The sequence below is a fragment of the Haliotis asinina genome, chromosome 3 (assembly GCF_037392515.1).
Source record: "Haliotis asinina isolate JCU_RB_2024 chromosome 3, JCU_Hal_asi_v2, whole genome shotgun sequence".
Classification (NCBI taxonomy): Eukaryota; Metazoa; Mollusca; class Gastropoda; order Lepetellida; family Haliotidae; genus Haliotis; species Haliotis asinina.
In genome coordinates this window covers 2876077-2893356 of record NC_090282.1, presented here as the reverse complement: position 1 = coordinate 2893356, position 17280 = coordinate 2876077, and the positions used below count along the sequence as shown (strand labels likewise).

At 41.0% G+C, this 17280-nt stretch overlaps 1 protein-coding gene across 1 annotated transcript in view; it reads left to right on the top strand.

The window, feature by feature from the left end:
* Nucleotides 1–16892, top strand: part of LOC137277263 (uncharacterized) — a 33475-nt gene extending 16583 nt beyond the window's left edge. Inside the window, exons 3-4 of the mRNA XM_067808923.1 lie at nt 12297–13092; nt 16672–16892. Coding sequence (XP_067665024.1) covers nt 12297–13092; nt 16672–16892 — 1017 coding nt within the window. The remainder of the gene's footprint in view (nt 1–12296; nt 13093–16671) is intronic.
* The last annotated feature ends 388 nt before the right edge of the window (nt 16893–17280 follow it).

Here is a 17280-nt window from a genome sequence, read left to right as displayed (position 1 = left end):
AGGATACACTCGGAAAACATAGAACATGCATATGATTCCTTGCTATTTCCATTATGATATAACACAAGTGAGAAATACTCTTAGTGTTGCGCATGGGAATCTGGCAGACTATAAACATATGGAAGCACCCTATGACTAGATTGAAACAATGGATTGTCGCCTGGAATATGGATGACTGGGGTGTACTTGGCCGTACTTGACTTGACAGTATTCTGTGTGTTGGACAAGAGTCAGACCTAGAGACAGCTTTCACACGTTTCGTGTCTGTACAACATCTATAACTTCTGTCAGACTCCGAGACACAAGAACACAAGGTGAACTCCACTCTCTACAACTGTTCAATCTTATTGTTATATGACAAATAGGTGTCACTGTTACAGTAGCAGTTACAAGCAGCAGAAAGCTGGCAAGTAGTATAAGAGCCGACTTAGATGATGCATCTGTGATACTTCACCAAAACAGTAATGCCAAAGATATGCCTGCACTTTATCCTAGAAAATCTTCTGAGTGACACCGTAATACGTTATAACGCTAGTCACCTTCCATTGATGTCACGAAGATGTCACAGCCGCTGACCCAAAGTGTAGAACCAACAGTGACTGCATTGTCATATGTGACTGCGTGGACATATTGTTGAACACTAATCTGGTTGAGTGACCTTCTGCAAACTCCTACATATACCTCACATGTATACGTTTTGCCTTATGATGAGATATGTCAAGAGTACCCTCACACAATAACATACATGCGACAATGTAAAGACAGTGTTCAGATGTTAAATTTAAAATCAATTAGATAAAGGTCACCACACGATTTCCATTTGAAGTGAAATAATATGCAAATGATAATTGTCCCTTCAAATGGTTCCGATGTTCCGCTTGCCAAAGCCAAAACGAAAGTAGGGGACTTCATTCTAAAATATACCTCTGAACGAACAGGAGCTATTCTGCATTTTTTAAGTCCGATGATTTTATTTATCCGATGTTTTATCCGGTCCTGATATCTAAATTTGAAAAAACCAACATGAAACAGATGTCAGTAATTCAATGAGTTACCGTTTACTTTAAACCCCAAAGAGTATGGGAACCTATTTTGTAAATCTTTTAAAGTAAACACATATTCATCTATGTGTTATTTACCCTGCAAATGCAGAATAATCGGCAACAAGGATTTTTTGGGTTAAGACCGAAGAAAAAGGTGTTCATTTGGAAGCATGGAAACAAAACTGCATTTTGTAATTAGTCTACTTTGTGACTCCAGGCGAAACCTTGCTGCTAATAACTTTATGTATTGCCAAGAAATCAACCCCGGGTTGACTGAGACCTTCCGGGGTTTGCACAGAGGGAATTAACATTGAAACAGCCTGCGGACTCGTGATGTCATGTTTTCCTAAGGCAATGTTGCACTGTTACGCCTCAGAGAGCGTGTTTCTGTGGCCTGTGGAAACTTGAGTTATGAGAATGATGGTTCCAGTCGATCTTTGTATAAAGCGATAAAATGCTTTTCTAAACATGTTGCTTTAATGGTGGTGCTCAAGTCGTGCTTTGCTTGTGTATTCACGGACTTGTGGGGTTAGGTCTTAAGTATAGAAATTAGGACAGTGAAATATCGTTAAGACGGATTGAATAGCTGACATCTGAGATTCACTTGCACACGAATACACACGCACACGTACACGCAAGCACGCTCACTCTCAAACACACACACACACACACACACATACACACACACACATACACACACACTCTCGCGCGCAAACGCAACATCTGAGCCACGTAACTTGTTAAATCAACAAGTAAGGACAACATATATTATCATACTGAACACCTATAAGGTATATACCATTTGTGACAGTTGTCAGTGAAATGACAGAGATGTCATTCCTCCCTGAATTCACACTACTGAACACCGAGAAGGTCTGTACCATTTGTGACGATAGCCAATGAAATGACAGAGATGTCATTCCTCCCGGAAGTCAAACTACTGAACACCGAGAAGGTCTGTACCATTTGTGACAATAGCCAATGAAATCACAGAGATGTCATTCCTCCCTGAAGTTATATTACTGAACACCGAGAAGGTCTACACCATTTCTTACAATTATCAATAAAATGACAACTGGCAGCTGAGAATGGATATGTTTAATTGCTCACCATACAAACATTTAATTTGCTAACGGCTTGAACGCCTAGGTGTTACTACGGTAATAAGCACTAGACTTCTGAGATGTATTTTACAATACGTTTCGTGTTCTCAATACTGTAAATGCAGACAACAACACGCCTAGAACTGATTAAATATTGCTCAACATAAGCAAATTCAGAGTTTTGAAAAATTCGAATGTATCTAGTCTGTTTAAGAGGTTGTTTTGTTTAGTTGGATGTACACTGGGACACATTTGATGATGTAGTCAACTACGTTTATAATGGATACAACAGTCTTTTGGTTCCGTATATACACGTTTATGACCAGCTGAAAAGTGTCATATGTATGTAATGTACGTGGCTGTCAGAAATATATGCTGAACTCCCATAAGAAATACCTGATGCTGTCGTAGACAGATTTAGACACATTTCGAGATATCCTCCCATGGTTGTCCCATCTGAATATGACAGTCTTTATCGTTGGAGAAGTTTCCGACATGCAATATACAGCGTGCTGTATTGTAAAAGAAGGATTCTGTGCCCTTTACAACATGACGTGTGTCTTGCCTATCTGCCATGTGAGGACTTCATACCTATCTGAAGATATTGGATTCCTGACAGCACTATTGTGGATTCAACAAAGGAGACAGGCCTGTTTCAAAACATTCGACCGTGACAAAATTCTGAACATTCGCGAGTACACTGACAGTAATGCTAGTGATTGTCACCCATTGTGACCAACTGATGACCTATGTGGTCATTAACGGAATTCATAATTTACATAATTATTTAGTTTCGGTGTTAACCTTTACATTACATATTGGAAGTCACCCCAGGCATTGATGATAATATCTATATCATGTGAAATCCAACTGCATGTTATGGTCACGTGGTTTTAAAAACAAATATTAGAAGAAAGGGAGGAGGTTTTCATATCCATGGTTGGTTGGACTGGCAGAGCGACAGGTCTCTTTGACACGGTGGAACATTGAGCAATCGGCTCCCCGCTGTGTGGACAGACACTGTATCTACCTGACAACGGTTAGCGTATGTTACATCACAGTGGCCAAAACCTTGAAAAGATTCATGCAGTCGAACCAGCAACATGCAGCAATCAAAATCAACGGATTACAGTACTACTCAGACTGACTTGTTACATTTAATGTCAGAAACATTAATCTTGTAAACATGTATACATATGTATCTCAAAACAAATAAAATACAATACGAAGATGAATATAATGACAATGTTAAATTTTAGCAATCCAAACAATCTACGTTTACCAAGTCATTCGATACTTGAGTGTGTTCTCTTCTAGATTTATGCTCAGGAGTTTCTGTATGTAAGGGCTGTTAAATAGGACTGTCTGCTGTACGTAGGAGCACTACGTGCCGAAAGTAGTAACACAACCTGCTGTAAGGAGGAGTGCTCGCGGCTGGAAGTAACAACACTGTCTGCTGTAAGTAGTAACATTACCTTCTGTAAGTAAGAACACTGCCTGCTGTGAGTAGGAACATTTCCTCCTGCAAGTAGGAACACTGCCTGTGTCGTGTAAGGAGGTACAGCAAATGCTGTAAGAGAACTGTCTGTTGTAAGTAGGAGTATTACCTGTAAATAGAAGCAGTCCCTTAAATAACACGCCTCACTTGCTATAAGAGCACTACCTTCTGATTAATAATCACAATAGAATAAAGTATTATTTTCCTCCTCTCAGGCATGTCAACCTGTGCCCATGATGTTATTAGCATGGTAAGCCAATTGTTTAGACAGCCATGTTTGCGACTGAAACACTAGAACACTGTTAGTATATGGACAAGCAGCTGGTCCTTCATTGTCCTGGTTCTCTACAGTCATGCACTTTGATATAGTGCAGTCTTCTTCAATACTCCATCTGTCGTGCACACAGATCACGTCTGATTGTTACATAAGAGCTACACAGTCTTCTGGCGATATGACCACAGTGCATACATCAGATATCTTCTCGATTACCTTCACAGTAGGAATACTGACACCTGGTGTTAGAATGCTGAACAATCCATACAGAAGTAGTTTACTCCGTTTATTCCATGGAGTAGCAGTTTTCAGTGTGTACACTGAACATTCCATGGAGTAGCAGTTTTCAGTGTGTACACTGAACATTCCATGGAGTAGCAGTTTTCAGTGTGTACACTGAACATTCCATGGAGTAGTAGTTTTCAGTGTGCACACTGAACATTCCATGGAGTAGCAGTTTTCAGTGTACACGCTGAACATTCCATGGAGTAGTAACTTTCAGTGTGCACGCTGAACATTCCATGGAGTAGTATTTTTCAGTGTGCAGGCTGAACAGTCCACGGAGTAACAGTCTTTGATATGGACACTGAACATTCCATGGAGTATCTAGATGGCACACAACACTCACAAAATATCATTATTATATCACGGCACTAGTGTCACATCAGTTGAAGAAATAACACGCTGCATATACCATGATAACAAACAAGCAACACATAGAAGATCTGATGATAAGAAACAAACACCACACAACACACCTCGTGACAACAAAACAAACACCACACAACAGATCACATGATAACAAACACTCAAGGGATTTCATAATAACAAACACCATACAGCGGATTTCATGGTGACAACCAAAAAAACACACAACAGATACGATAGCAAACACTCATCACACAGGAGTTATCACGATAACAAACACACATCAGATATCATGATAGCATACAAACACCACACAGCATATATCATGATAGCATACAAACACCACACAGCATATATCATGATAGGAAACCACATCTTTTTATTAATCACAACCTCCTTGTGATACCCATGGTGTGAAACTCCAGGCACGCCCAGCGTACCGTCCTGACATCTGTTGCACATGGCAGTGTGCTTCGTGGAAACCACTCTCTCTTCACCAGCATATTCACTCAATCGTTTCAAATAGCTTAAAGAGATCGTTTTGAAAATCGATCACATATTCGTGGCCAATGAATCAATGTCGCAGAACATCTGCCCGCTGACTCGTGAAAACCTATTCCCAGTGGTATCATGATCAGAGATCTAATGCACTGCAACACAGCCATTGCTTTCTCCAGTATCACACAGCAAATGTATGGAGCAGGATTTCAACAAACAGAGATTGGGACATATACATTTATAATGACACGTAATTTCAGTGCATCAAAGGGATGATCCAAAAGTACCACCTGTGATGTCAAGGACAATAAAATGATATTAAAGTATTAGAAACTGTTATGTTACATGAGATCTTAAAATAAATATAAATACTGAAGCAATCGTTTTTGTTAACACCTGCAACGAATATGAAACGCGTTGGTATTCTGTTAGTATTGTTTTGACACATACACAAGTATTGTGAAAATAAATATAGCATCCAGTCTTAGACGTATCAAACCCATAATTATGCTAAACGTACCAGCAAAACCAATAGCAATATGTAGTGTGGAAACAACATCATGAACCACTATGGCCAACTATGGCGAAAAATGGTGAAAAAACACATCGTCTTCAGTTTGATGTGAAAATATAAGGTATCTCAATCTCTATGTAAATAACATTACATCAGTCTTCAGCATGGTGGAGTGAAACCAGCAGCAACACACAATGTATTGTGTAATGAACATATCAGCAACATCGTAATTATGGTACAGTGAAAACCACAAGCAGCATCTTCTCTATGATGTTGAGGAGAGTTCGACCAACACCCGAGCCCACAATGCACGACAATCTATCTCAGCAAGATTCTGGAACCACTTGTGAATCCCTATCATCCATGACATACGCATTTCTTCAATCTAGCAATGAAGGAGCTCTACATCTACAGTGGGTTTAATATATAATGCATGACACTCACAGTTTGATGAATGAATATAAAGTGGCTATGTACATCAGGAACCAGGTTACTATTATTTGCAACTTTAAACAGTTATTGGATGTTCCATCGCTCTAAACAGCCTCATCAGCTGACGTTTAATACCACCGGGACCAGTATATGACTCTGGGGTCAACTGAATGGTTCAAGGTTGCCGAGGTCTCACATCACTCTTACCGGGACGGCATAGAACGTCGCCACCATCACCATACTCCATGAGAAAGGAGAACATTTAAACTTTGCTTTCAGCGTTTAGAAGCCCGTTAGTTCGCCTGTGGATGTTTTCCCGCATAGAGAAACGAGAAATCTCGGTAAATTTTAATTCCTCTGAACAATTCGACATCATGCCCCTCGGCTGTTTTGTACGTCGAAAGAAAATCAAACTGACAAGATTGGCAAAATGAGATCTTGAAATCGGGATTTTATTCGTAAGATCAATAAGGTTTTCTCTGAGGTTTTTACTTTGAATTTGAAAAGTGGTGATTGGAAATGCAGCAAAATCTGATTAAAATCTGTGCAATACAATTGATATTGTTAATGTACATTGTTACGGAGAGGAGGCTGTTTGAAGGCATTGTTCTCTATCATGTAACCACTAACAATGACTTGGTTAAACTGGTGTCCAACAGGAACACACCTGCTTGTAATTGTAACATCATTTTCTAAAAAATAGTCTTCTCAGAAGAAGAATGTACATGTCACTTTCAGTTATACTTTTTCGCTTCCTTCGATTTTTTTCATTTCCGATGTTTCACGGAAGTAATCTTATTTTAATTTCTACAGTCAGGTTTTTTCCAGCTTTCAGCTAGAGTGAAATGTCTTTCTTCACGTCAGGTAGAACATGAAAACACGGTGTTACTTTCTCATGGGAGTTTTGCTTTTTAAGCTTTCGAAAATAAATGTTCCTCTCAACTATCTGTATAGCTGGCATTCCGAGGTACAGCCCCTAAGACAAATAGGAAATATTTCAACCCGGCTGAGCATTTGTTGCGTCTAAAGCCTTCAAATGACCTTACTGTGAACGTTGTATTTCACTGAAGATCTCATAACATGATATTGGCTTGTTTTTTGCATTCAAGAGAGAAAACCACCTACTGTTTCGTCGTCATATTTTTGCAATAGACACGTGCCAGCTGCATATTTCAACCCGCAGATCTTCACTGATGTATACAGTGCCAACTATATTTTACACCTCTAGATCCTTACTGATATACACAGTGCCAACAATATATTACACCGCAAGATCTTCACTGATATACACAGTGCCAACAATATATTACACCTCAAGATCTTCACTGATATGCACAGTGCCAACAATATATTACACCTCAAGATCTTCCCAGTTAGAACAATATGTTAGACCTCAAGATCTTCAATAATATGCATGATGTCAACAATATACTACACCTGTAGATCTTCAATAATACACACAGTTCCAACAATATATATACATATACACACACACACACATATATATATACGCACTGATCACGATGTATTAAACCCCAAGACCATCACTGATATACACAATTCCAACGATGTATTTGCACCTTTAGATCTTCCTGTTTAAAAATGCCAACAACATATTTTACCTCAAAATCTCCATTGATATACACATTGATTACGATGTCCTGAACCCCCAAATCATCACTGATGTACCCAATACAAACAATGCATTACACCTCTAGTTTCTCACTGATATAAACAATGCTAACAATATGGTATACTTCAAGATCGTCACTGATTTACGCAATGGCTGCAATATATTCTATCTCAAGACCTTCACTAATACACATTGCCAAGAATTTGTTACACCTCAAAATCGACACTAATATACACATTGACTAAGATATACTAAACCCCATTAAACTCCACTAATATGCACTGTGACAACAATTTGTTACATCTCATAGTTCATCACAGATAGACGTGGAAGTGGGGTAGCTCAATGGGTAAAACGCCTGCTCGTCACGTCGAAGGCCCAGGTTCGATTCCCCACATGCCTACAATGTCTGAAGCCAGTTCCTGGTGTTCCCTACTCTGATACTTGTGGAACATTTTAGAACACACTCACTCACAAACTCAAATATATATACACACACACATCAAACAGTCACACTTTGGAAATATCTCGCATATTTTTTCATCAAATACTAGCTTTATAATACTGTGACATATCAACAAACCAATTAATTCCATTGCGCTGATCAAATAAGAGGAGGAAGGAATCCGTTCAACTATAAATATTTCCTCTGAAAAATCAGGTAAAGAATTTGTTGAAATAGTTCTACATATGAAGTGTGTCGGAGTGATGACTCAACATTCTTGGGCAGGTCGGCAAGTCTATCAATCTAAAAGGCCAGCATCGATGACATGGACCTCATCACCGCGTATCGAAATTTGTTTGACGTTCTGATCACGACATCTTCAACTCATAAATAAGTGGCCGGCTTGTTCCTAGCACCATTACTTGCATTGAGCTGGAAGTGATGTCGCCATGGCAAACAGCACTCCTATAAGACACGCCCAGTACTAGTCGCTTGGAGGGGTACAAGGGTTGATTGTGGGGATAGGTTTGTCAACATGAATAGATGTATGACCGTGAACGCGGGGTGTTTGTGGTTACAGGTTTGACAACGTGAATACTAGTATATGTGTAGCGGTGTACGATGAAAGTTTAAGAGAGTAGGTTAGTCAACATGAACAGGTGTATGATGGTGTACGACGTATGTTTGTGGGAATAGGTTTGTGAACATGAATAGATGTGTGGCGGTACGAGCTGTATTTGTGGGGATAGGTTTGTCTATATGAAGAGATGTATAGCAGTGTATGAGGAGAGTATGTGGTTCATGAGCCGGCTAGTTCTGTCGTGATCTGTTCGATAATCAGTACATCGTTATATCATATTATTCTACCACTGGAAACAGTGTCATATTATCTGCGACGTTGTTTAAAATAAAGACGTTGAGAAAAACGACGTGTCTTAAACTGGCATTTCCACAACACACTATCTGTGTGCAGTAAACAACTTGGTGGAATGATAAAGCTGTCTTGAAATAGCGTTATATTTATGCAGATAGGCTCTCCTGGGAGTGCAACCTGGGTGTCTGGTGTGATACAGATGCTATATACATCTTATTTATCGTGAATGACACCTTCTGATGGCTGCTGTTCCTGTAGAGGTGTAGGTATGTTCAGGCTAACTCCATACACATAACTTGGATACGTCTTTTTCATGCTTCATTACCTCATAAACCGTAGACTCTTAACCATAGCAGAAACTTCAGGCTGATCTATGAGCCTCTGATAAGGTGGACAATCTGAATACCATGTGGCATATTTTTGATTTTTCGATATAAGTCGTGGACCTTCAATACGATGTTTTGACATAAAGTTAATTTGACTGTTGGATTTAACACTACAAACAATATTTCGCCAATAATATGGAGGGGGGGGGGGGGGGGGGGGGGGGGGGCTAGTTTGTATTATATGTCCAAGGTATTACTGTAAATTACTGTCACAGATGTATGCGTGCTGTTGACATGAATCAACACTTTGTTCTCGTTTAAAGAGACATGGCGCGAGGAGTTAAATAGACTCGTTGTTAATAATCGATAGACAAAAGCGTCATATCGCTTTACAGATATTACTGCAAATATTTTCTGTCCATCGTATGATTCATCAAAAAGCTGGTATCGCGACACTTTCCTCGCTCCTGATAATGTGTTTTGCAGATCGATCGCTTCAATATTGTAATTGTTCTTTGCGGTAAAAGCAGTATCGATCACATGCCAATGTCATTGTTCACTTCCTTGATTCACCTGTACCGTTTTTGTGACTCACCTGTGGAGTCCTACCTGTATGATCACACTCTAATCAGCATTGCTAAGCACAGGTGAGTCACACATGAATCTTTGGACTCCCTGCTGCTAGACCAGTGTGTCATCAACATTTACACAGATATTAGGCGGTCATACGCGCTGGAATAATATTTATTTTCTACTTAGTTCCTAACGCGATTGATTTCAGAATGCAAGGACGATTGTTATAGGAGAGAATGATGCTGATTTACCTGCCGATATTGGATAATTGGAAATGAATCAGGATTTTTGATAGTCATTTGTTGTGTTCATTATCAGAATTAGACGGTTTGAAACAATTGTAGGATTTAACGAGATGCCAAAAGTAATACTGTTTCACTTAGCATGACGTCGTCAAAAGACGAAACCGACATCGTTAATTAACCAAAGGAAATATTTGAGAACTGTCATGTTATGGAGGTGCAAGGATAGTAGATAAACAAATGTTTATTCTGTTTGCAAGTAATGCCGCCGCGGTGTTGAGTAATCACTTCTCGTGCACTGAGCGTCCGTTTTCAGTGATCGGACTGAAAGCTGAGGCAATGCTAACGATGCTCACGTGCCAACTTGTTTGTCAACGCGGTAGTAAAGAATGCTCTTCTCATTTAATTTTTTTCATGAAATGTTGTTATTGTAGAGCAGCTTTGTGGCTGTCTCTCAAACCTACACACTCGCCGACAGCCGCTCTTGTCGTGGCCTGTAATAAACACTGTTATGCGGGGGTACAAGTGAAATAACAGTCGCTTTGTTTCAGTCGAGGGAGGAGTCAGTGAACCGTCGGTGCCAGGAAAAGGTATGAGTACAGAAAGCGCCATGGATACACAAACCCAGACTAGATTTCAGAAAACTTCATAACTAACATTCTTCAGCAACTGGTCCATGTCTGCCGTCAATGGCGGTGTTCTGGCTATGTTTGGAAGCGGTGGTGTAAATATGAAGCATGGAACCACACTAGTTCTTCAGCATAACATTTCCATTCAGACCAGAAGTTAACTAATTGCCGATAGTCACATAAAGCAGTCATTGCAAAATGCCTTTACAAACATAGGTCTCCGTGACAATCAAAGCATGTGCCATTAGTTTGTGTTTTCTGCGACCGCTCGCCTGTATTTTATTGCCAAAGCGATTTTCCCCCAGCCGCCTTAATCTCAAATTCTGAAAAACTAGTGGTGATTCTCGCCTCCCTGTTCCCATTAAGAAACACAAGATTTAAGAGTCGGTTCCTTTGAATTGATGATGTCTGCTCCTGCGCCTTGTGTAAGGGCGATAAACGAGAAGAAAGTGTTCAAATCACTTGTTGAAGTAATTTTTCTTATCTGTGTTTTTTTGTGTGAAAGTCAAACTACTTGGCTAAAACCCTGAGGTCCGTCTCTGAGACCGTTTGCATCATGGATCTGATTCCCTGTCTAGTTGATGACGTGGGTACCGTTATTGGTACGTAGACACGGTGGAGATCAGAAGCTCCTGGGTTCAAATCCAACTGTGATGTTTGAGCAACTTTCTGGAATGCTGCAGACTGTGTGGTGAACGGTCCACAGATACACTTTGTGTTGGCAGTAATACATCATAGACAACTTCAGTACGTCTAATATACTGAATGGAAGAATAGTTCAGTATAACAGCTACAGTAGAGTGAATACATAGTCAGGAAGAATAGTTCAGTATAACAGCTACAATAGAGTGAATACATAGTCAGGAAGAATAGTTCAGTATAACAGCTACAGTAGAGTGAATACATAGTCAGGAAGAATAGTTCAGTATAACAGCTACAGTAGAGTGAATACATAGTCAGGAAAAATAGTTCAGTATAACAGCTACAATAGAGTGAATACATAGTCAGGAAGAATAGTTCAGTATAACAGCTACAGTAGAGTGAATACATAGTCAGGAAGAATAGTTCAGTATAACAGCTACAGTAGAGTGAATACATAGTCAGGAAGAATAGTTCAGTATAACAGCTACAGTAGAGTGAATACATAGTCAGGAAGAATAGTTCAGTATAACAGCTACAATAGAGTGAATACATAGTCAGGAAGAATAGTTCAGTATAACAGCTACAGTAGAGTGAATACTTAGTCAGGAAAAATAGTTCAGTATAACAGCTACAGTAGAGTGAATACATAGTCAGGAAGAATAGTTCAGTATAACAGCTACAATAGAGTGAATACATGGTCAGGAAGAATAGTTCAGTATAACAGCTACAGTAGAGTGAATACATAGTCAGGAAGAATAGTACAGTACGACAGCGACAGCAAGGTGAATGTATAGACATGAAGAATAGTTCAGTACAACAGCGACAGGAGAGTGAATGTATAGACAGGAAGAATAGTACAGTACAACAGCGACAGGAGAGTGAATGTATAGACATGAAGAATAGTACAGTATAACGACTACAGTTGAGGAAATGCATAGACAGGAAGAATAGTACAGTACGACAGCGACAGCAAGGTGAATGCACAGACAGGAAGAATAGTACAGTACAACAGCGACATGGGAGTGAATGTATAGACAGGAAGAATAGTTCAGTACAACAGCGACAGGAGAGTGAATGTATAGACAGGAAGAATAGTACAGTACAACAACGACAGGAGAGTGAATGTATAGACAGGAAGAATAGTACAGTACAACAACGACATGAGAGTGAATGTATAGACAGGAAGAATAGTACAGTACAACAACGACAGGAGAGTGAATGTACCGACAGGAAGAATAGTGCAGTACGACAGCGAGAGGAGAGTGAATGTATAGACAGGAAGAATAGTTCAGTACAACAACGACAGGAGAGTGAATGTATAGACAGGAAGAATAGTGCAGTACGACAGCGAGAGGAGAGTGAATGTATAGACAGGAAGAATAGTGCAGTACAACAACGACAGGAGAGTGAATGTATAGACAGGAAGAATAGTTCAGTACGACAGCGAGAGGAGAGTGAATGTGTAGACAGGAAGAATAGTACAGTACAACAGCGACATGAGAGTGAATGTATAGACAGGAAGAATAGTGCAGTACAACAACGACAGGAGAGTGAATGTATAGACAGGAAGAATAGTGCAGTACAACAACGACAGGAGAGTGAATGTATAGACAGGAAGAATAGTTCAGTACAACAACGACAGGAGAGTGAATGTATAGACAGGAAGAATAGTGCAGTACGACAGCGAGAGGAGAGTGAATGTATAGACAGGAAGAATAGTACAGTACAACAACGACATGAGAGTGAATGTACAGACAGGAAGAATAGTACAGTACGACAGCGAGAGTAGAGTGAATGTATAGACAGGAAGAATAGTTCAGTACAACAGCGACAGGAGAGTGAATGTACAGACAGGAAGAATAGTACAGTACAACAGCGACATGAGAGTGAATGTATAGAAAGGAAGAATAGTGCAGTACGACAGCGACAGGAGAGTGAATGTATACACAGCACGGCTGGCTATGTAACGTGGCTGGCTGGGAGTAGTCGTCTCCAGTGTCATGGCAGATCCTGATACTACGTGCCACTTCCATTCTACAGGTCACCGTAATGTTGTTTAAGCATGGATGCAGTGCAGTCTTACCTCAACGTCTTCGATCGCGAGTGTTAAATGCAGTCATTAAGCCTTTTTAACGGATGTACCCAAACCTTTGGGAAACCCAGGACGATTTGGGGGCAGACAAACCTAGAAACAAGACGAATCGCTGATTGGATGCTGCCATCATGGGTTCCTCTTGTGCCAGGGGACGCAAAGATGCACGTCAAGATGTTCCCACTGTTACGCTTACTTCCACATATTACCTACATGTACAGGACGTGTTCTAAGTTATGTCCATTTTATATTGAAAAGCAGAGCATTTTGGAATGTAAGTGAACGTTTGGCCCAACGTAAGCATCTGCCCTCTGAGATTTGTCTGTCTGCTATCAAGACTGTATTTCGGACCTCTGTCGGCGTCTTTCGGTATAAGACAAAATAGCTGATGTCACTGAAGCCCATTTTGTGAACACCGTCTAGCTACAAGACATTTACTTGTCTATGTGCAACATTCCAGAAAATGTCGATGACGGGAAGATCAACTTTTTGAGAAAATCAATTGAAAATATTCTTCTGAGTCCTTGAAGCACGGGTGAATCTGCCCGTGAGGCTAGTGTCTGTGGAACATCGCATGCCTATCTATGACTATGTTGTTGTACAGATGACGCTGTGGAAATTGCCACGTGTTCGTCTTTCATTGGGGTTTAACAAACACTATATTTCAGCCCTACCCTGAAAGCTGTGTAAAAACCTTGGAAAACAAGTGTTAAATGATGAAACAAGTTTGGTGGTTAGAAGTTCCCAAATGCCCCGCCCATTCGCAAACCTACGGGATCACGGTGCTTCACGTCCCATATCGATCTCCGGCGCATCCTTTCACTGCGGTTTACCGAACTTTATCACAGATCGTCTAGGAACCTTGGGTGTACTTATCTAGATCTCCGGCAATGAGGAATGGATCCTCTCTCAATCTGCTACCCACTGTTTGTGAAGACTCTTTACGCAATTAACGTATCGCGTGGAACGAGCAAGGAATATACGCCAAGTCTCGAATGCACTATCGCATTCTTCTCGCTCCAAATACCACAACGCAAGGGGGAAAATGGGCTTTCGCCGGGAGTATCATTCTCCAAAAATAAACACACACAGTCGAGACTCTTGAATACTTAAAAAACGTAATGCCACGGAGATTTATAGAAAAAATCCATTTAAATATAGTCCCGATGCATTTGACGTAGCGTTTCCACGTGCTGGTTCCTCGACTGTCTCGCTGCTGAATACGAAGCAGTGTGCTTAATGTGAGGGAAGAAGAATTGAGGTCCTGGCAAGGGGAGAAATGTTTTTACACAAACAGTATTTTCACACTAGGACTATCATCAGGAGAAAGGTCTACTGCAATACGCTCTCAGTAAGTGAGGGAGTAAGCCGCTGCTAGCAATGTTTTGTATATGTGCAGTTCTATAACGGTGGGGACACTATGAAAGGGCAGTTCTATAACGGTGGGGACACTATGAAAGGGCAGTTCTATAACGGTGGGGACACTATGAAAGGGCAGTTCTATAACGGTGGGGACACTATGAAAGGGCAGTTTTATAAAGATGGGGGCGCTCAGACAGGAAGTGTAACAGTACACACGGAAGACATTTCCTGAGTTGACGCATCAGTGAGTGGGTGAGTAGTGAATTTAGGTTTGACGCCGCATTTAGAAATATTCCAGCAACATCACCGCCGGAGAAACAGGAAATGGGTTTCACACATAGTACCCATGTGGGAAATCGAACCCGGGTCTTCAGCGAGATGAGCGAACGCTGTAACCACTAGGCTACCCCATCGAACCTAACGCATCGGTAACAAATAAAGTCCATGTATGCTGTTATCTGTTTTGACATGAACCGCTTATGATTTTGTCAGATACATTATTGTTTCATAAGAATCATTTTATGAATATTCTCCTGTCACACCCGTTGAACACTGTCCTGGGTCATGAAAACGTGGAGCATGCAGAATGTTTCAGGACACTGAATGACGTTGATTTCCAGAATGACATGAATTGAAGCCGAGTTGCAGGTGATGTGGTATCTGTAAAGGGAATCTCACTTGGATAATAAGCAATATAAGTTAACGAGGTGAGGCCTACAACCGACTCCCTAGATGTGACTCTCAGCGGAGACGGCATTCCCCTTGTTGATGGATGAGGAGGCATAGAGGTCCAGGATCTCAGTATGTACATGGGTCTGTATCCAAGCTCCACACTAGACTATTTCAAAGTCATTTGGGTCATTTCAGTACATTTATCAATATGTCGTCTTCAAATATGGAAGAGGGTTGTCAAAAGCCGTTTATCACAATGGTAATTGATAATGGTTGCAGGAACCTGCCTGCCTAATGTATATTGTTGTCGATCCTACTTGGGACAAGTCACATATATTCAAATGACGGAATAAACCAGTTGAATTGACCCCGAAACCAAAGATCGATTCGACTTAACGCAGAGGGCGGTCAGTGGTATTGAGTAGAAACTCCTGGTCAAATAAAAAAAGCCCCCGTTCTATTTGCTTATTCATAGAGCCTTTTTGACATTCATACTTCTTGATGGGGGGCCCCGGAAATTGGAATGTCTAGAAAAATAGATCTATCAATTGTCTTGTGATACCTTATCTGTTGGGGAGAAACCGGGCATATTCTCAGATTAAATAGGTAGCTGTTGAGTGTGAACATGCGGGTTTGCGTTTAGCCTGTACAAGGGCCATCCAGGCTAGCTTAATATCCGCAGGCGGAGAACTTTCCAACCATTAAGTTCTTGACAGAGAACAAGAGGAATGTCTTGGTCGCTGAGAGTCTCTCACTTGCGTGTCCTGAGTAAAACAATGTACAGTCACATCAATGTTGGAATGTTTAGGGGTATACTAGTCATCATATGTCGAACATGTCATGTAATAAGAGTTCCAGAGATTTGGATTTAGGAACAAAGACTTAAAACAATTACCAGCAACCAGTTGTGTAGGTGGTATTACGTGCATGCGAAGAATGGCATCTTGTAGGGGTTGATCCAGGAGTTGGGTCACGGTTGGGGAAGGAGGGCTGAGGGTGGTGTCTGGAACGGTTGATCCAGGAGTCGGGGAAGGGGATGGGAGACGAGGGTTGAGGGTGGTGTCTGGAACGGCTGACCATGGAGATGAGAATATATACCGAAACTTCGCCATTGTCAAAATAAAGTTAATCATCGATGAAGTCTTGACTTCACTATACCCCCAACTTCCAGAATGCCAGCTGACCAATGAGTCGGGGAAGGGGTTGAGGAGGAGGGTCTGTCCGTGTCTGGAAGGGACTGACCCAGGCACTGCAGAGCAGGGTTGGGGGAGGACGGTTGAAATTGGTGTCTGGAAGGGGCTGACCCAGGAGTCGGGGAAGAGCTTTGGGAGGCAAGTTCAGAGAGGGGCCTTGAAGGTGACGACTCAGTGGAGATCTGTTAGAATTCCTTAAAAACTCAGAAAATATTCCGTACGAGGCGACTCAGGTGGTCTGGCTCTGTGATCCGGTTATTGAATGCCTCTATTTCACAGTGACGCAGATCGATGACTGTGATGTCAATCACCGGTTTGTACATCGCCACCATGCATGTTTCTAAATCAAACACAAACACAATCAAACAGCAGCACAGAGCAAGTATATAGGAGTTGTGGTATCTCTGTTTTATTGTGTTTTCAAAGCACCTGAATACGTCCACAAGCGCTTGGTGCATGTCTACAGCGCATTTAGTTCCGGGGGTGTTAACACATATCAGACAGAGTTGACGTGAACACTTACAGTAACCGTGCTGCATATTTACTGCAGTAGTCTGCTGCTGGCCTCGGTTACCGGGGGCGGACAC